This window comes from Coregonus lavaretus (assembly GCF_964263955.1).
Source record: "Coregonus lavaretus genome assembly, chromosome: 34".
NCBI lineage: Eukaryota > Metazoa > Chordata > Actinopteri > Salmoniformes > Salmonidae > Coregonus > Coregonus lavaretus.
The window spans coordinates 30,308,347-30,330,210 of NC_140021.1; the positions used below are offsets into that span (position 1 = coordinate 30,308,347).

Below are 21,864 nucleotides of genomic sequence, written 5' to 3' on the forward strand. Positions count from 1 at the left end.
TATAGAGAATATTGTGCCATTTGGGACACAGATAGGAGAACACATTGGGAGATAGCACCCCTATCACAGTGGTTTCTCTTCGATTAGTCTCCTTTTCTCCTTTTCTCTCTTTCTCTCTCTCTCTCTGCTTTCTCATCTCTTTCTCTCACCATCTGTCTTCTCCCTCTCATCTTTATCCATCTCTCTCTATCGCTCTAAAGAATTATCCCAAAATAACTCATCTGTCCCATCAGTTTACCAGTTAGGAGAAACAGCGTCAATACTTAGCAGGTGTGGTTGTCTAAGCGTAGATTGACTGCTCAATATTCTCTGTCGCTCTCTCTCATAAGCAAGAACACACACAAATGCACGTATGCACACACACGTACAGACACGCGCATGCACACAAATGTGACTAGTTTCAGGAAACTAGGCATATGTGGCACGTCACTACTTCACAGGAGAGGCATTTCAACGTAAACATAAATTTTTTATCAGAATGCGTTTTGGGGCAGAAATGCCTTCTGGAACATGTGAACTTTCATGTGCCTTAATAACAAACTTGTATTCCATCTGTAAATTCAAAAAATAAAAAAAAAGATTACGAGCCTAGTTAGTTTAGCCACGGAAAAAGACAGGAACCTTCCCGCTAGCCATGATTAGCTGAGATAATGGATGGGCTGGACATGCCGGGAGAGAGGTTTGGAGTAGTCTGCCATGTAGCATGTTTCTGTCTATAACGTGAGCTGCTCAGTATGTGTTGATAATCCTTTCTATTGCACCGTTTGTGAAAGATAGAACGTTAGCCATCGAGAACTACAAAAGTTTTGCCACTTTTCTCAACAACATTGATGCCCTGAATTTAGCAGGCAGTATCGACAGATCAGTTGGAGAAAATGATACTTTCTGCACATGCCACGTCAGTGTGAACCGGAGTGACTTGACACAACGCTGGCCAAACAAGATGTAGCTACAAACAAAACAGAGTTAAATGGTTCCAGTCGGCTGTGAAGCGTTCATCCATGTATACAGTTAAGAGTCTAGCTACATTTTCAGATATTATACGTTTCTAATTGTGTCAGAAAGTAATTTTCATTGCAAGTTAAAGCGTACTGTTCATTAGTTAGCAAATGCTAGCTTGCTGGCTCGCTAGCTAACTTACGTGTATGATCTGTGTAGTAATATTATTTGAATCAGAAATCCATTTGCCTTTCTAGTTATAGCCTAATGTTAGCTAGCTACAGCTATGACAATGTTTGTATTGGTAGTAGTATGAGTTCGGATTATTACTGGTTCATTGTTTAGCTAGCTAGCTAGCTACATGTCTAAACAAAAACTCTACTTCGCCAGATGATTACATGAACAATCAAGTTAGACAGGTGTGTCTGGGTGTGATTATGGCCATCTATTGTATTTCATGAACATGTGTAGAAAATAGTGACCCATCCACTTAGCTAGATGTGGGTGTGGGGTGGTTATAGCATTTCCTTCACATTACCCATCAATTTAGACAAGTGTGTTGGGTAAGCGTGATCTAATAATTATTACATTTTATAAAATATTTTTATCTGGACACTTTCTGTTTGTGATATTGCTACTATGCAAGTAACCATTTCACTGTACTGTTTATACCTTCTGTATCCTGTGCATGTGACAAATAAACTTAGATTTGATTTGATATAGTGTGTGTTTACCAGAGACGGTAATGTGAAGAACAACATGACCTGCACCAAAGTCAGATTAGGATGTAGGTCAAGGACTAGATAAAGTGTATTTTTAGCTGGAGTTTTCATTATTGTAGGCTACTACTTTTACAATTATTAGTCTTGAAATCTTAGGTTGTTTACTAAACTACTCACTCATAAGACCGAATCGAGGCGGTTGGTCACAAATGCACGTACGCGCACACCCACACCCACACACACACAGTCTGTCAATGCCATCCGAGTGAGGGAGACTGACCTCTGTGTGTTCATCCATTCAGTTTGTTGAATCATAATTACTAACAGAGATAATGTGCAGACAATAAAACAGTCTTTCCCTCAGCATGTGGCTCTGTGTTTCTCTCTAGGCTCTAGTTTGGGCCCATCTCCGAAACAACTCATTGAGGAAAATGCGCCCAGAAAAATCACTTCTCTGCATGCGGGTATTTTTGGGGGTACAGAAAAAGGGAAATAGCTTCCACAGCGGGTATTTTGTTGTCGATATCAAAGAGAATCGCTCATTTGCTTAGAAAGCATACACTTTTATATGCAAAACACTTCACTGACAGGGAAAGGCAAAAAAGAATGTCAAATAATGCATTTTTGTTCTTTCTCCTCTTCTCACCCTGTCATTTTGTTGATTTTTTTAAAAGTCAACATCAATAAAAAAGACATGTAAAGCATACATCAAGGAGCAGAAAGCTCTTTGGATCAAATGCTTGCTGTTTGACCGCCGCCTCCAATAGGTCTATCGGCTGCTCTTCAAAGATCGGGCAAAAACAACTAAACAGAGGAGAAATTGATAGACTGACAGATCTCGGATTAAATCCCCCCACTAGCTTTGATTTATTGATTTTTTTTATAAAGTAGCTGAGATTTGTTTTTGTATTTGTATTTATTACGATATCCCATTAGCTGGTGCCGAGGCAGCAGCTACTCTTCCTGGAGTTTGGTTGGCAGCTCACAACGCCAGAGCCATGATAATGCACATTGCTTTGGCACCTTGGCTACTTTACCAATCTGTGCTATCAGAAGGGAGAGAAGAGGGAGAGAGAGAGTCAGGCGGACACTTCATCAATATCTGGTGGATGATTTGAAAGACGAGTCATCCTCTGTCCCCATAGGGACCAATAACAGGAAGCAGCCAGGTCAGCTCATCTGATGGGTGCATGTAGGGCTGACTTACCTAGAGGGACAGATCAGAGGAGGCTGGTGGGGATGAGGGAGGGAGGATGGCTAATAATAATGGCTGGAATGGATTGAAGATTGAATGGAACGCTATCAAAAATAAGGAAACCACGTCTGATGTTTTTGATGCCGTTCCATTTCAGCCATTACAATGAGCCCGTCCTCCGATATCTCCACCCACCAGCCACCACTTAGATGCTTCCTTTCCCTCACAGCCTACAGACCAGTCAGTTCTGATGGTTGAGTGACGTCACGTTTGCAACCTGTCGTGATCCCTTCATTGGAGGAGTGTGCATCAATTACTGGTGTGTAATGGCATGAATAATGAATTCCTAATTAATCTGCCAGGATTAATTTACTCTCCGTCACAATTAGTGTCATCTGGGGTCGAGTAGATAAAAGACAGTTAATGAGAGTCAATTAGGAGTATTGTTGGCTCACCACCACCTGAGAACACATTTAAAATCAACTTGAAATAGACAGAGGGATATTACAACAACAGAACTGACACATAGTGTGTGTGCCAAATGGCACCCGATTCCCGACATTGTGCACTATAGGGCTTGGGTCAAAAGTAGTGCACTTTTCGAGACGAAGACATAATGAATGGACTTAGAATGTACAGAATGCACCAACATTCTATTCATATGAAGGCCTAGCACACAGGGCTACTCCTATGACATCCTCATCCTTTATAGTGCTTAGAAAATACACTGCGCTTGAACAGCTCTCTTCTAATATGTGACCTGTTTCAGGAAGCTAGGCATTCAGTGGGGGAAAAAAGTATTTAGTCAGCCACCAATTGTGCAAGTTCTCCCACTTAAAAAGATGAGAGAGGCCTGTACACGTCAACTATGACAGACAAAATGAGAAAAAAAAATCCATGCAGATCTGGGCAACACAGACTTTCAACTCCCTCCAAAGAATTTCTATGGGGTTGAGATCTGGAGACTGGCTAGGCCACTCCAGGACCTTGAAATGCTTCTTACGAAGCCACTCCTTCGTTGCCCAGGCGGTGTGTTTGGGATCATTGTCATGCTGAAAGACCCAGCCAAGTTTCATCTTCAATGCCCTTGCTGATGGAAGGAGGTTTTCACTCAAAATCTCACAATACATGGCCCCATTCATTCTTTCCTTTACACGGATCAGTCGTCCTGGTCCCTTTGCAGAAAAACAGCCCCAAAGCATGATGTTTCCACACCCATGCTTCACAGTAGGTATGGTGTTCTTTGGATGCAACTCAGCATTCTTTGTCCTCCAAACACGACGAGTTGAGTTTTCACCAAAAAGTTATATTTTGGTTTCATTTGACCATATGACATTCTCCCAATCCTCTTCTGGATCATCCAAATGCACTCTAGCAAACTTCAGACGGGCCTGGACATGTACTGGCTTAAGCAGGGGGACACGTCTGGCACTGCAGGATTTGAGTCCCTGGCGGCGTAGTGTGTTACTGATGGTAGGCTTTGTTACTTTGTTCCCAGCTCTCTGCAGGTCATTCACTAGGTCCCCCCGTGTGGTTCTGGGATTTTTGCTCACCGTTCTTGTGATCATTTTGACCCCACAGGGTGAGATCTTGCGTGGAGCCCCACATCGAGGGAGATTATCAGTGGTCTTGTATGTCTTCCATTTCCTAATAATTGCTCCCACAGTTGATTTCTTCAAACCAAGCTGCTTACCTATTGCAGATTCAGTCTTCCCAGCCTGGTGCAGGTCTACAATTTTGTTTCTGGTGTCCTTTGACAGCTCTTTGGTCTTGGCCATAGTGGAGTTTGGAGTGTGACTGTTTGAGGTTGTGGACAGGTGTCTTTTATACTGATAACAAGTTCAAACAGGTGCAATTAATACAGGTAACGAGTGGAGGACAGAGGAGCCTCTTAAAGAAGAAGTTACAGGTCTGTGAGAGCCAGAAATCTTGCTTGTTTGTAGGTGACCAAATACTTATTTTCCACCATAATTTGCAAATAAATTCATTAAAAATCCTACAATGTGATTTTCTGGATTTTTTTCTTCTCAATTTGTCTGTCATAGTTGACGTGTACCTATGATGAAAATTACAGGCCTCTCTCATCTTTTTAAGTGGGAGAACTTGCACAATTGGTGGCTGACTAAATACTTTTTTTCCCCACTGTATGTCACTACTTCACAGGAGAGGCATTTGAACATATTTTTATCAAAATGCAGTTTTTGACAGAAATGCCTTCTGCAAAATTTGAACTTTCATGTGCCTTAATAACAAACTTGTATGCCATCTGTAAATACGAATAAAATGGTATAGCCACAGAAAAGTTGGTTTAGCCACGGAAAAAGACAGGAATCTTCCCGCTAGCCATGATTGGCTGAGATAATGATTGGGCTGGACATGCCAAGAGATGAGTTCGGCTTGGTCTGCCATATAGAATGCTTCTGTCTATAACATGAGCTACTCAGTATGTGTAGATAATCCTTGCTACCGTGGCATTTTTGAAAGATATAGCAGCCATGGAGAACTGCAAAAGTGTTGCTAATGCTCTCAACAACATTGCTACCCTTAATTTAGCAGGCGCTATTGACAAAGATCAGTGGGAAAAAATTGTGAGGGACTACTTTCTAGAGGACAATCGTGCCATGCTTACTCTTTCTGACTATGAAAATGAATCAGACGATGAGGAAATCTCTGACTTAAGTAAAAACATTTTAATTGAACCAGAAATTGTAGAATCTTCCGATGACAGTGATGGGGAAGAAACGGCGAGCAACAGTGTTTGTTGTCAAGGAAGAAGTTGACCGAGTTTTGAAATCAGTGGAATGCCTGGTGGAAGCAGAGTATGAGAAGGAGATGGAGAAAATTCTGACATTTGATTGTATCTGTGACAGAGAGGGAGAAAGATCTGATGATTCTTATGGCACTGCACACGATCAGTGTGTGCCGGAGTGACGTCTTACTTAGTTAAAGGGGATCCAGTCTGCCAGGAAGCGTTCATCCATGCATATGGCTCAGAGTATGTGAGCTGAGCTGAACGGTCAGAAATCCCGCTCATCGCTCATGCACACCGCTCCGGCACTCCACGTCCTTTCCAACAACTCCTATTTTTCTATTTTTGTGACTACCTGGACCTACCATTTGGTTTTGAAGTATTGAAACCAAACCATATGATTTGAATGAAAAGTATTTTAAGATGAAACAGGGAAAGGTGACTGTAAGATGCGCTCATAATTTCAAATAAGCTACATGTCGTATAAAGCAGCACATAAACACTCTATATAGGTCAGGAGCCAGACAGGGAGCCTAAGAAGGAACAAAAAAAATGATTTCAGCTATATTATTTCAATTATTTCAAGGCTATAGCCTACAAATAAATACATTGTTAAGCATTTGCGTGTGCGACACACTAGGCTGGCAGGAACATTAAGCGCTCAGCATTTAAACAACATTTTGTTGTATTAAATCGTTATAGTCTATAAATTACACATATAGGCTGTGACTTACTTAGAATTAAATACAAATTAAACGAAAAATGCCTTATTAGGCACCATCTACAGTACAATATGCCAGGCCTATAAGGCCAAAATCAATGATGGCCTATTATATAGATAATAGAATGAAAATGAACAAAACCTTTAAGAGATTTGATTTTTTGTTTATAAATACTTTGCTACAATGACACACTTAGCTAGCTACCCACCTCGTTCCTTCCTATTAGCATGTGCACGTAGTAAGGACACCATCATGCTTTCGGGATACCTGTCTTTTCAGATTCCACAATGATTCTCTTTCTCATGCTCTTGGTCGTCCTCATCTTTGTAAGTCACCTTGATTTTTCACCTGTGTGTTTTATCAGTTTCTTTATGAAAATATTTATCATACTAGATGACAGTAGCTAAAGCAAGGGGCTATAGCAGCACACAAGTAGACTACAAATGCATGCTGTGCCGGGCATGCCCTGAGCTCGTGAAGTGAGCGCTACTGGAGCACAATTGGAGCGAAATTGGAGCGGGCGAGAAGGCCGACGATCCAGCCTTTGGGAAACTCGCTCCATACTACAGTATTTCATGCGTGGTGACTAGCTATGACAATCCATTTGTGTTGGGATTATGGTTAATTGTTTAGCTAGCTAGCTACATGTCAAAAAAAAAAAAAGACTCAAATTTGTCAGATGATTACATGACCCATCAAGTTAGCCAGGTGTGTCTGGGGATGATTACGGCCATCTATTGTATTTGAACGTGAACTACACTACCTTACTCACTCTGTTTAGCACATGGCCTCACATGTGAATCCTTAAAGAGATGGGTGGGGGTAAGGCTTAAGAGGGTGTGTAAAAAACACTATTTCAAATTTTGCTAAATAAGACTGAAAAGAGGTGGTCGGTCACATATTCAACAGTAAATGCCCAAGGCTGACAACATCAATTACCTGAGGCAAATAAAGCTGCTAGCTACGAGGAAAAACAACCAACGTTTTCACAACCAACTTTTCTCACACAGACCAGCCAATTTATTATGAAAAGTCTCTGCACTGTGTGCACTCCACCACAAACTATGGCTCAAAATCAAGAGGGGTGTTGGTTTGTTTGTCTTAGACTGTACAAAGGCTGTCTGCCAAATTGCACCGTATTCCCTATAGAGTGCACTACTTTTGACCAGAGCCCTAAAGTAGTGCACTATATAGGGAATAGGGTGCCTATTGGAACGAAGGCTCTTTCAAGAGAACACGATTAACTCTCAGACACGCCACGGGGCATTCCAGCGGATTAACAGAGTCTTCGGTTACCTGGGCAGAGCTGCCTGCCAGTCGCTACCTGTCACACACACACGCATGCATGCACGCACATACACACACTAACTTTCTATGCACACACACTGGATAATGCTTTTTAATCATTGGTGGAAATACCAGTCTATGTGCTCCAACTTCATAGGGAAATATACTTCATATGCTAATAAATCCTCAAGTGTGTATGTTTCTATTTTAAATCATGCAAAAGATGGTCCTCATAAGGGACTTCAACTAAGTGTAACCCGACTGGACAAAATTGCAGAAGATTGTGTTGATTATACCCGTTTTCAGTGTGCCCGCCGAGAGGGGATTCTTTCTCCAAAACAGAGTAACGGCCTCAAGATCGTGCCTTCTTTAGGACAAGGTAACAAAGCTGATGCGCATCGCAAGCTGCTCCAAGGAGTTGGACAGTTTTGACCTCCCAACAGCAGCGGCTTCCTTTGAGCAGGCCAAGGTCCACCGCAAACGCAAGGAAATTAGAGGCAAAGTATTGTGTTTTTCAGGCCCGGTCCTGACAGTTCTGCTGCCGCCCTAGGTAAGATCAACATATGCCGCCCCTGTGTCATGTAAGTATAAAGATTTGGAATGGATTGCTAGACTAGAGTAGAGTAATGATGTGTATCACGCACAATTGGTGCATTTCAGTTGAGCTTATTCAGCTGCACTTGGAAACAAAACATTGTTGCCAACTATTCACATCGGAGAGTTACAATGTTGCAATCACTAGGCAGTCAACTGCCTATAGTAGGAAACAGAGTTATTAATAAGCCACGTATATCACACATGACACGACTCACAACCCCACGATAGTTCAATTGACAAGAAACAAAAGATTTATTAACATCATCCAGTAGAACTGTGAAAAGAGTGAGATATAATTTCAGCTTTGGAAACAAGTGCTTTCATAAATGCATGGTGCGGGACTCGTTTCACAGGAACTTTGTAAAATAAGCTTTCTTTCAATGAACCAGCCTTAACGAATTTTGTTTATTTACATAACACATTTGATTGTCCAACATCAGTTTTATAATTTATTCATTTTGAGCCCACCTAGAATGTCCTCTTTCCACTACTGTGGTGCTGAATCCCAGCGTGAATGGGGATTGGGGCGGTCATCCGGGTCATGTCAAATTATCGTCAAAGGTTTATTTTCTTTGCATTTTAGCTAGCCCTAACCCTTTTCCTAACCTTAACCTAATTCTCCTAACCTGCTACATTAATTATCCTAACCTGCTGCGTAAATTCTCCTAACCTGCTACGAAAAGTCAAATCTGATGTGAATGTGACAAAAGCTGGAACCCCTTCTAGCCATGACCAGCCGGCCCTGGTGTTCGTAGACAGCCATGTTTTGTTATTTAATAATTAAAATGTTCATCGTTCGCAAATTATATTATACAAATATTATATTTTGAAGTTGTCTTTTATTACTGTGTAGGCGACTTGTTCTTCTAGGCATCATTTTTATTATATCTTTTTATATATGTTCATTTATGATTTATAGCAGGCAATGTTTTGCTTTTCAAAAAATGCTAATTTCTATTCTGTTAAGGTGAATTACAATAATCTAAATGTAATTTTGAGCACCCTGGGTGGACGCCGTAATGTGTTACGCACCCAATGCATATGGATGTCCGGTAAATTTCTCAAATGTCTGGTAAATTAAAATCTTGTCAGTCACGTTGTCTGGCGCCAAATTTTCATAACGGAAACCCTTCCACACACTCACACATACTTACACTGACACCCCAACACACACATACACACACACACTACATACGCACACCTTCACACATGCATACTGATGCCACACACACACACACACACACACACACACACACACACACTCACACACACACAAAAACTTTCACACTCACCACATGCGCTGCTGCTACTGTTTATTATCTATCCTGTTGCCTAGTTACTCTACCCCTACCTGTATGTACATAGCTACCTCAATTACCTCTTACCCCTGCACATCGAATCGGTACTGGAACTCCCTGTATATAGCCATGTTATTCTTTACTCATTATCTTTATTCGTTATTTACTGTGTTTTTATTCCTCGTGTCATTATTTATATATTTTTTATCTTGAACTCCTCATTGTTGGAAAAGGATCCGTAAGTAAGCATTTCACTGTTAGTCTACACCTGTTGTTTACGAGGCATGTGACAAATACAATTTGATTTGATTTGAGCTATCGTTACAGTACAAAACGTGAAAACAAGGCTCTATGACTGTAAGTCGCTCTGGATAAGAACGTCTGCTAAATGTATAATAAATAATAAATAAATAAATGACTAGGGCTGGGAATTGCCAGGGACCTCACGATATGATATTATCACAATACTTAGGTGCCGATACGATATGTATTGCGATTCTCACGATTCTATACAGTATGTATTGCGATTCGATACAGTGATTTTACTGCGATTCGATTTTCCAAACATATTGCTCACTATATGTCTGCTGCAGAGGGACAAGAGAGAGCCATGAGAAAATTAGTTTTGATCAGTCATGGAAATAAAAGTGCTTAAAACTAATTGGCTCATTATTTAAAAATAAGATGGAGAACAAGCTATGAAGGAAAACTGCTGGAGTTTTGGTGCAGGTACAAAATAAAATATTGCGATATTGTCAAAACGACATTATATAGCTTCAAAAATAATATCCCGATATGTAACTGTACAGAAATAGTGAAATAGTGATATTCTCCTCACGTAAAAAAGGTGATGTTAGCATGTTGCAGTAGCAATGTTTCCACATGTGTAATTGCTAATTCTGTAATGTCATTCTGTAAAAACGTTACTTAGCCTACCTGAATATAATAGTTAAAATGCTAAATCAGTCACACAGAATGTTTCTTGGTCGTCTTAAAAAAATCTACTTTGAAAAAAAGGTATACACCTCACACATGTTTATGGCCTTAAAAAAAAGAAGACACCTATACCATGTCAGATATAGAGTTGAAATGTATTCAATTTTGAGTTTTCATCCCAATATTACACTTTATATACAACACAGAAGACTGAAATATAACAAAAACGTAAGACATAGAAACACTGGATTTCCGGTGCTTAAAAAAATTATGTTTGAAAACAACAATTAATTATATTCCACCCATGAGACCACAAGAAGGTGATTTGGTCATTTCACTGCAGGAAAATAAGCCCAGTGAAAAGAACAGAGAAGCGCTCTGTGTCTCCTTATTTCTTTATCCTGTTTCCGGTTTGTACGCATGGTTACGTTTTCAGAATCTAGAGATAACATGTTAACTAAACTGTGAAGAGTTTTCTGGTCATTTAGATGTATACTGAACAAAAATATAAACGCAACAAGCAAACAATTTCAAAGATTTTACTGAGTTACAGTTCAAATAAGGAAATCAGTCAATTGAAATTAATTCAATAGGCCCTAATCTATGGATTTCACATGACTGGGCAGGGGTGCAGCCATGGGTGGGCCTTGGAGGGCATTGCGGTGCCAGGCCCAGCCAATCAGAATGAGTTTTTCCCCACAAAAGGGCTTTATTACAGACAGAAATCCTCCTCACTTTACCTGTTGAGTTTATATTTTTGTTCAGTGTAAAATGTAATTGTTTTGACCAAGTGAAAATCTAGTGAGATTCTTAGTGCAAATTTAGACAAAATAAAAAAACCTAGCTTGCTAAAAGAGAAAGTCAAGCGGTTCCTCTAATCGTGCTTGTCAGTTTCCACAAGTTTATAATACTAGCTCGCTGGCTCATGTTTGTATGCAAGTCGATCAAATAAAATAAAATTGTATTTGTCACATGCTTAGTAAACAACAGGTGTAGACTAACAGTGAAATGCTTACTTACGGATCCTTTTCCAACAATGAGGAGTTAAAGATAAAAAATATATAAATAATGACACAAGGAATAAAAACACAGTAAATAACGAATAAAGATAATGAGTAAAGAATAACATGGCTATATACAGGGAGTTCCAGTACCGATTCGATGTGCAGGGGTAAGAGGTAATTGAGGTAGCTATGTACATATAGGTAGGGGTAAAGTGACTAGGCAACAGGATAGATAATAAACAGTAGCAGCAGCGCATGTGGTGAGTGTGAAAGTTTTTGTGTGTGTGTGAGTGTATGTGTGGCGTCAGTATGCATGTATGCTGGTTTGGGTTTAGTGGGACTATAAATTAATTTTCAACAGGACCATGACCCAACACACCTCCAGGCTGTGCAAGGGCTATTTTACCAAAAAAGGAGAGTGATGGAGTGCTGCATCAGATGACCTGGCCTCCACAATCCCCCGACCTCAACCCAATTGAGACGGTTTGGGATGAGTCGGACCGCAGAGTGAAGGAAAAGCAGCCAACAAGTGCTCAGCATATGTGGGAACTCCTTCAAGACTGTTGTAAAAGCATTCCAGGTGAAGCTGGTTGAGAGTATGCCAAGTGTGTGCAAAGCTGTCATCATGGCAAAGGGTGGCTATTTGAAGAATCTCAAATGTAAAATATATTTTGATTTGTTTAACACTTTTTTGGTTACTACATGATTCCATATGTGTTATTTCATAGTTTTGATGCCTTCACTATTATTCAACAATGTAGAAAATAGTACAAATAAAGAAAAACCCTTGAATGAGTAGGTGTGTCCAAACTTTTGACTGGTACTGTATATATACAGTATATATATTTCCACATTACATTTTTCACATGTGATTTGTTTATACATGTGTGTTCATGTATCTGAAAACCACATTCGTTTTTTCTTACATGTTATTTTTTTGTAATGGTAGAGCCGCCCCATCAGTCATTCAGCCTATTAGTAAAAACAAATGACCGAACAATGTTTTCCTCTTGCTTTCCCACATACACATACACATGTTCTGCGGCACTTTCTCTGTTTCTCCGGCTGAGGCAGCCCGCCAATAAATCAGAGCTAATTTATTTCTGCAGCATTTAGTACTCCTTAAAATGAACTCAACACAATTTACATGATTTACACAATTTGATTTCAACTCAAAGTCATGATCTGTCCTCCCCATTTCTGACCCAAAATGTACTTGTAGTAATGTGAAGTATTTTCTTTTATCCCAAGACACTTAATTGACTGTTGTTGATGCAGGGCATGGTTGAGTTTGTTTGGGAGAGGGAGAGACATTTGGACAGCGACACAGTCTCTTTCCAGGCACAGAAACAAAGACTCTGTTGTTGCACTCAAGCGAGGGAATCCCATAATTCTGCTTGCAGACCGTTCAAAACATCTTTACCAGACACAAATATCAATGAGTACATTACAGCATCAACAGTAGAACAATTGTAAGTGAGAAGCTGGCAAGCTGCATGTCATGTCCAGAGTGCTTTATTAAAACTCAATAAACTGATCTGGATGTGGTTGGCATTGGATCAGGAGACAGGTTCCTGTTGAACTTTACAGAAAACTTTCTCAGTGCAAAAAAAAAGAAAAAGAGAAAAAGAGAGAGAGAGGAAAAGGAAATATGAGTGAATGACAAACACACACCTAGAGAAACACTCCCTCTCTTACACACACACACACACAAACACACATTAACCACACACCCCCCTCCCCGAACACACACACACATGCTACATAGGCATTTAGCAGCATGTTGTTAGCCCCAGTGAGTGACACAGTCTGGTCTGGTACAAAGGGGAGCCACTGCTCCTGCTGGGCTGGGGACATGAAGCCTGCTGACAGGCTAGGGTGAGAGGGTCCTCCCCTGGCTCTTTGTCTTCCGTTCAGCATGCCTGGACACACTGAAAGGCCCCTGAAGGCCTGTGGCCCTCCTTCGACACACCCAGAGGGGGGTCTTCAGCACTCCACACTCGCTGGGGACTGTGAACACTCAATACACACACCAAACACAGAGAGAGAGAGAGAGAGAGAGAGAGAGAGAGAGAGAGAGAGAGAGAGAGAGAGAGAGAGAGAGAACACACAAACATAACAAATATTGTGGCGTCCCATCTGTGTTCCACTCCATTACCTCATTGATGCAGCGCGCTAACTGCTGTTACCCAACGGGGACCACTGATACAGAGTAGACAGAGTAGATCACACATGGCATAACTGACTGCTATATACAGGTAGCCAGTTCCTCTGAGGCAGCGAGCAGCTCTCTCTGTTCTTGTAAAACCCAACAGTCTGCTGTGCTGACTCTTAGGTTGGGTAACTCAGTGAAACTCGTGACACTTGCTGAAGTGTATAATGTTTTAGGGCTTTACTCTTTAATCCCTCTGTGACTGGCTGCTTTAAGACGTTGTCTCCATCCTCTCTTCCTGAACCTTGGCAATGTGTCACTGTCGGAAGAAATACTTATTTTTTTACATTAGCAGTAACTCCCCTTTATGTAGACTGAACATGTAATGACTGTAGGACCAAGAACATTTATTCAAAATCGCTCCTGAAGTTTCATTATTGTATGTTCAAAATGTGGCAGTTTTCTTGCAACAGCGATGACTGATCAGGTGCTGTTTCTATCCTAACTGACATTTCCAGCAGCTATGAGGTATTTGAGAGCTCAGATTCTTCCCGTGGTTGTGTTGATAACCGAGAACGACAACATGCAATCTTACATGATTTAGTGTGAACCTTCCTTACACAGAACCGACTATACAGGTGTAACATACATCCCTTCATAGCCCATACTATTACCAGGTGGTCTTGCATACTACCATCCCTAACTCACTCTATCACCCCTCTACACTAGAACCCTTGCCAGCCCATGACAAAAAGCAAAAGAGGGGGGGAGAAGTAAGGGAGTGCACTCTCCCCAAATCTCCTCTCCTCCTTAATCATCACACACTCACCCCTGCCCTGCAGGCAAAGGAAGCCTGGTGAAAATCCCTCCCTCTCAGAAACACATTTATCTTTCTTGTTAAAACTCTCCAGCTCAGCCAACGGAAGCATTGTACAGCTGCTGGGACAGCCAGACAACAGATAAGGCTCCACCTGTGGATTAATCTCTGGTTCAGACGCTGGTCTGAGATCAGTTGTCATAGACTATGATAAGCCTACCCTGCTGGGCTGTTTATTAAAGGGTTTATCATGCATGGTAAATTGAATTCTCCCTATTCAGTTATCTTAACAGAGCACTCAGTTAAGCCCATTCAGATGCATGTTATTCAGTAAAAGTCACGTATAGCCAACACCAATCCACCAATTCCTGCTTTCTCAAACTTTTATAGGGGGCCTAATAAAGTGCTTAAATAGGCCCAGCGCAGTCAAAAACGTGATTCTCCTGTGTTTTATATATATTTCCACACTATGAGGTTGGAATAATACTGTGAAATTGTGAAAATTATGATGATGTTCTTTTAGTGTAAGAGCTGTTTGAAGACTGCCAGAAATTCTGCCTGTCTTGGTGGAATGGAGCTTTGGCCTTTCCATGGTGAAATTAGTTAAATAGACCAATAAGAAAGAGAGTTCCAAACCACTCTGACAACAGCTAGTTTTCAGTTTTCCACTCCCAACTCAGACCACTCCCAGACAGTCCTAGCACAATCATTGCCTGAGAAATTGCTCTTTGCTAAGAAGCTATTTTCTTTTTGACCATTTTATTTGAAAACCATCACAGTAAGGTACTTAATTGTTAGCCAGAAATGATTTGATATTGAGATAAAACGGCTGCATTGGACCTTTAATCTAATACACACAATACAAAAGCACAAAACATACCCCACTGAGAGTGATTACTTTTTCTAAGAAAAAGCTAAGAAAAGCTAAAAGCCCCAATGAGTGTGCGAGACAAAGGGAAGAGATGGACATGAAAGAGCTTGAAAACAGCATGAAAGACAATGGCTGTACATAAAGAGCAGCTTAACTGCACCGGGTTTCATTAACTATTGGCCTCTTTGCTTTGTCTCAGTGCCTATTGAGCCCCTCTCACCCCTCTCTTTCTGGCTTTACCCTCTATCCTCTACCCCATGCCCCCTACCCTCTACCCCCTGTATAAGGGTCCTTCACAGAGCAAAGGGGTGGACCCGAGATGACAGGATCTGAGGCGTGACTAACACAAGAGCCTGGTGTTGCCGTGTTGTGGTACGGGACCGTACCATCCCGGTCCTGTGTGGCATAGAGGACTTGTCACCACGTATAGAGCAAGACCATGACCAACACCAACCACCACCCCCTCATACCACACCACAACCCCGTCATCCACCGTCCATTCATGGAAGCTTCTTTCAGGAGGTAATTCAGAGAGCCACTAAAGAGACTTTCATTCTGACCAGTTAGAATGTGCAGTGTCACAGACAGACAGAGAGAGAGAGAGAGAGAGAGAGAGAGAGAGAGAGAGAGAGAGAGAGAGAGAGAGAGAGAGAGAGAGAGAGAGAGAGAGAGAGAGAGAGAGAGAGAGAGAGAATGGAATTCCTTCCTAGAAGGCTTATAAACTTCCTGCACTTCTCCTCTTTCTGACTTAACACTGTTTCATCTTTCAGAACAGACAGACAGAGCTCTTTTGTGGACCATTTTGCCAGTAAGACTTCAAATCAAATAAAATCAAATCAAATTGGCCACATGCGGCAAATACAACAGGTGTAGACATTACAGTGAAATGCTTACGTACAGCCCTTAACCAACAATGCATTTATTTTTTAATAAAAAAAGTAAAATAAAACAACAACAAAAAAGTGTTGAGAAAAAAAGAGAAGAAGTCAAATAAAATAACAGTAGGGAGGCTATATATACAGGGGGTACCGGTGCAGAGTCAATGTGCGGGGGCACTGGCTAGTTGAGGTAGTTGAGGTAATATGTACATGTGGGTAGAGTTAAAGTGACTATGCATAAATAATTAACAGAGTAGCAGCAGCGTAAAAAGATGGGGTGGGGGTGGGGGTGGGGGTGGGGGGGCAGTGTAAATAGTTTGGGTAGCCATGATTAGCTGTTCAGGAGTCTTATGGCTTGGGGGTAGAAGCTGTTGAGAATCTTTTGGACCTAGACTTGGCACTCCGGTACCGCTTGCCGTGCGGTAGCAGAGAGAACAGTCTATGACTAGGGTGGCTGGAGTCTTTGACAATTTTGAGGGTCTTCCTCTGACACCCACACACAGCCCGACACTTCACCAGACAAGTCAGATAGGCTGTATTAGCCTTGAAGGTCAAACTCAGCCTTTTGAAGTTTGAGTGTGGCGCTGCTAAGAAACCACTGCATCAACTCTATGTCTATGTGCGTACATGCGTGGCTTGTATCTGTGTGTGTCAGTGTGTGTGAGAGCGAAGGCAGCCATTATGATGGATGAGAAGCAGGGTCCCCAGAGCTAGGGACGTGGATAACTGCCTGTCCTGGTTAAGTCACTCGCTACCTGAGAACCCATGAAACTCTGCATAGCACAGTGTAGAACAGTACAGCACAGCACTGTGCCTGAAACCCATACAACAGAGCTCTCCCCTTTCCCATGGCATTCCACACACAACCACAATCTTAGCACATTAACAGTCCTCAACGCAAGCTTTTAAATCAGACCGCATCGTTAGCGAGCAGATCAAGACTGACTGGAGCAGCACACGCTAAGTGGCCTATACAGTTTCTCTCTCTGAGAGAGAACCAGAGTGAGAATTAACCCCAACATCACCCTGAAATCAAACCTCCATATTCTGTTCTCATCAGTGTGTGAGCGTGCCCCTGGCATCACCCAGAGTAGTCACATGGCGGGAATGTTTAAAAGCAATGTGTTTAGCCCATGAGATCTTCTAATGCCGTCCAGATGTAAGCCACAGCTCCTCTCATTTATAACTATGAGAGGAAGCGTGTGTGCGTGTGTGCGTGTGTGAGCGTGTGTGTGTGCGTGCACGTGGACGTGTTTAACTATACAAGAATAGTAAACAAACAAAATGTGAACATTTGTTATTTCTAGGGGGTTTAGGGTAAGGTTTGAATTAGTGTTAGGGTTCAAATTAGGTTTAGGGTTAGCAGCTAGGGTTAGGGTTAGGAGCTAGGGTTATGTTTAGGGTTAGGGTTAGGTTTTGGGGTTAAGGTTAGGGTTAAGGTTAGGTTTAGGGAAAATTTGATTTTGAATGGGACTGAATTGTGTATCCCCACAAAGTTAGTTATAAAGACTGTGTGTGGGGGTGTGGCTATAGGCATCAAAATATGTAACTTTTCCCTGTCCTCTGCTGCTGTGGATGCTGGCCAATGAGAGAACCAGAGCGGGTGAGTCAGTCTCCACAGTGAGTTATACACAACAAGGTCCCAGATACCCAATGAACTTCAGAGTGAACAACCTTTGGGCTCACACACACCAACAGCACGGCTGACGTTCGTTAGGGTATTTCTTGTCCTTTACTTCCTGTCTATTAATAATGTACTATCTAGGAAAGGAGAGAGGCACTACTCACCATAAATATGGTCAGTTAATGCTATGACAAGGGACGCACCTCACTGGACAGCTACTCTAAAAATAATGCCCTATATAGAACAGAGGCAGAGAGAGGTGCACCTGGAAAGATCTCCTCTGAAGGTCCCGTGTAGCTCAGTTGGTAGAGCATGGCGCTTGCAACGGCAGGGTTGTGGGTTCGTTTCCCACGGGGGGCCAGTATGAAAATGTATCCACTCACTAACTGTAAGTCGCTCTGGATAAGAGCGTCTGCTAAATGACTCAAATGTAAGTTATGAATCTCTCCAAGCCTTTTAGAGGTTGACAGCTGGGTCCCTGTCCATGTGTTTGCTAATAACAGTTGAGGTTGGAGAACTTTGCTGCATTTGAGGAAAAACGGGCGGTGGTTGGAATGGATGAGAATGGGAATTATTTTATTCCATAACCTCTTCAGAAACAGTGTGACACTTTAATCCACAGCTTACCTCTGAAAGGCACAGAGTTCTCTAGATTGAATGTGAGCTTTTGATAATTCTACTTAAGACTGGTCCCAGATCAGATAAAACAAGGCCCTGGTAGACAGTACATGCACTGACAGAGAGACAAACTCAATCAGATGGTTGAAGGGGCACACCACTGCCAAATCATATCTTTGTTCTTTCCTGTCATGGAGAAAATCGTATTTCTTAAAGAATGTTAATAGTTGGGTCAAAGAATGCAGGCTGTTTGATTTATAGAATGCCAAAGCTAAGTCAAAATGCAAAACATGATCTTTCTCATTTGATTTTCAGAAATCCTACCCTATATGTATGAAAAATAAAAAATAAAAATGTATGCACTCACTACCTAACTGTAAGTCGCTCTGGATAAGAGTGTCTGCTAAATGACTAAAATGTAAAAATATATGGCCATGTTCATCAAGTAGTTAATGATTCACAAAATCACAACTAATATATTTAAAACATTAAATGTGATAATAAAGAAAACCGAGAAAAAACACATTCAACACCTCTTACTATATTCCCTTATATTAATAAAAGTATGATAACACGTTGGGACAGACTGTGTTATACACATTTTTATAGTAAGGATAATAAATTATCTGACATAGCCTATCATAAAGTCTCCGACATAGCCTGGCTCGATCGCTGAAATAGAAATAGTGTAGAACAATAGCCGTGCACACATCCAAAACCACCAGCCTTCAATATCCCCCTCATAAGCGCGGGAGCGCGCAGTACACGCACGCACGCACACACACCACGAACCTCAGCAACCCTCACTCAGGAGCGCACAAACCGTTATAACCACAATATCACAGCAATAATGAAAACCATGTAGCCTATAGTTTGTATTTAGTCACCACACAAATTATTATTTGACAGTTATAAAGGCAGTAAAAGATACGGTAAATACGTCTACTACAAACCTAGTTTCATTATTGTACACCGTGAAAGTGATTGCAGCATTGCACCGTATTACACCACACCACACCACACTTAATAATAAATAAAGCATTGTAAACGTTTCTCTATACAAGACATCATGCATAGTGTTTTATTTTGTTATCATTAAATATGGAGAGATCTTCATGGTGCAAATATAAGAGGTAGTCTGGGGTCTTACCGTTCGTCAGGTCCCCTCCGGGCACTTGAAACGCATTTCCAAAAGACAGAAAAACTAAAACAACTCCAACAACAAGGTCGAATGTCTTCACACCTGCCATATCCGAGATCCACGATTGATTGCACTGCTCCTCTTTTTAGAATGTAATTTTTTTTCATACACCAAAAATCGTAGGTGATCCAAAACATAGACTCCACTCCGTAACTCTCCTCGAGTGTAGTCTGCAAGAGAGCCTTTTGCGGAGCAAAACCTGTCTGCGCTGTTCGTTGGTTTGCAGACGCCGAATATGATGTGTGGTGTTTTGTTTGTTTGTGTGTGTGTGTTTGTGTGCGTGCGTGAGTGAGTGAAGGTTTGCGTGAATGCGCGCATACACTCGTCGGTCCAACAAGGTCCCGGGCCACCACCAAAAAAGCAACACGGTTCAGAATATTGGGGTCATCCCAGCTCCACACACATAGGTCTCATTCCTACCCGGGAAAGAAGAGGTGCAATTTGAGTTGGGTTTTCAGAGAGGATGGTGAGATGCCCTGGCTCCCTCGTCACCAATCCAACACCACCAAAAGTATTTTGCTTTTTACAGTCAGTGCAAACCACCAGTTTAGCAACAATACCGTGGCAGATGCAGCTGGAATATGTTACCCACAACTTACTGGATAATAATGGACTTTTCTGTGACAAAAGACAGACAATAACTTATTACACTATGAGACAGTTTTTTAAAGTTTTTTTTACAACCAACCATAACATCTTTGTTGAAAACACCCTATACTATATGTAGCCTAGACAGCCCATAGTGCATGGACGCTAGATCTGCACAATTGTCTAGTCATCCCCGTTAATACACTCGTGTCCGCCGTGGACCGGCTCATACATAAAGCATCATCCATTCAGGCTGCAAGTGCATCATTTTCCTCGTTAACTATCTTTAATGGCGATAAGGCGAGAAAACATAATTTTCCACCACCATTTTCATATTTAGGATGTTGCACACCATGTTCAGCCAAGAGGCACATGCACAGATTGGGATCTACCTGGGCAGAGCTCATCCCCCTTTGCCCTTCCAGTCTCCAAAGTGCCCCATACAAAAAAGTCCTGCAGGATATCCCACAGGATTTTAGGGGCCACTTTCCTGTAGGACAATTCCTGCAGGATCCTATAGGAATCATGCATGTAGTCCTTCAGGAAAACTATCCTGTAGGATATACCACAGGATTTTCGGGGCCACTTTCCTGTAGGACACTTCCTGTAGGAATCATGCAGTTAGTTCTTCAGGAAAACAATCCTGCAGGAATCCTGCAGATAGTCCTCAAATAAATCCTGAAGTATTTTTTCCTGAAGGACTACATGCAGGAATTGTCCTACACCAAATTGGCCCCAAAATCCTGTGGAATATACTGTAGGGCCATTTTCCCGTAGGACAACCTGCTGGATTCTTTCCTCATCCTTCAGAAAATGTAATGTAGGACAACCCACTTTCTTACAAAAGATTGGACAGATTGCACAAGATATCAGATTGAATGGCAATTTTATTATCCAATGAAGCAACAACTGACGTGTTTGATTGTCGATTTCACCAGCACTGCATAAAAGATGATTCCTAGGAGAAAGAAAATATGAGATTTTTAATAAATATGGGAAAAGCATATTTTCTAACAGGAGTGAGAGTAATGGTGACATCACATGAACAGCTTATGTGTATTGGTGTGAAGGGAAATGAATGTCTGCAATGGTCAACTTGGTGATAGTTGGTCAAATCAAATCAAATGTATTGGTCACATACACGTGTTTAGCGGATGTTATTGCGGGTGTAGTGAAATCCTTGTGTATCTAGCTCCGACAGTGTAGTAATATCTAACAAGTAATCTCTAACAATTTCACAACATATACTGTACCCAATACACACAAATCAAACTAAAGTAATGGAATTAAGAATATATAAATAAATAAATGGCCAAGCAATGTCAGAGCGGCATTGACTAAGATACAGTAGAATAGTATAGAATACAGTAAATACAGTGGCTTGCGAAAGTATTCACCCCCTTGGCTTTTTTCCAATTTTGTTGTGTCACGCCCTGACTCAGGGGACACGTATATGTTGAGTCAGGGTGTGTATGTTCTATGTTGTGTATTTCTATGTTGGTTTTCTAGTATGTCTAGATCTATGTTGGCCGGTGTGGTTCCCAATCAGAGGCAGCTGTCGCTCGTTGTCTCTGATTGGGTACCATACTTAGGCAGCCTATTGGCACTAGTGGGTTGTGGGATCTTGTTCCGTGTGAGGTTTGTTGTGTGTACCTTAGGACGTCAC

General features: G+C 41.5%; 1 protein-coding gene across 2 annotated transcripts in view; it reads right to left on the reverse strand.

Annotated features, from left to right (window-relative positions):
• The window catches only part of LOC311109110 (plexin domain-containing protein 2-like), a 164,172-nt gene extending 144,272 nt beyond the window's left edge, over positions 1-19,900 (reverse strand). Inside the window, exon 1 of one of the 2 annotated variants that reach the window (XM_084151919.1) lies at positions 19,560-19,817. In XM_084151919.1, the coding sequence (XP_084008045.1) occupies positions 19,560-19,659 (100 nt within the window). In that variant the 5' untranslated portion in view covers positions 19,660-19,817. Of the gene's footprint in view, positions 1-19,559 lie in introns of both variants that reach the window. The other variant, XM_084151920.1, reaches the window with a different exon arrangement.
• Positions 19,901-21,864: the final 1,964 nt, after the last annotated feature.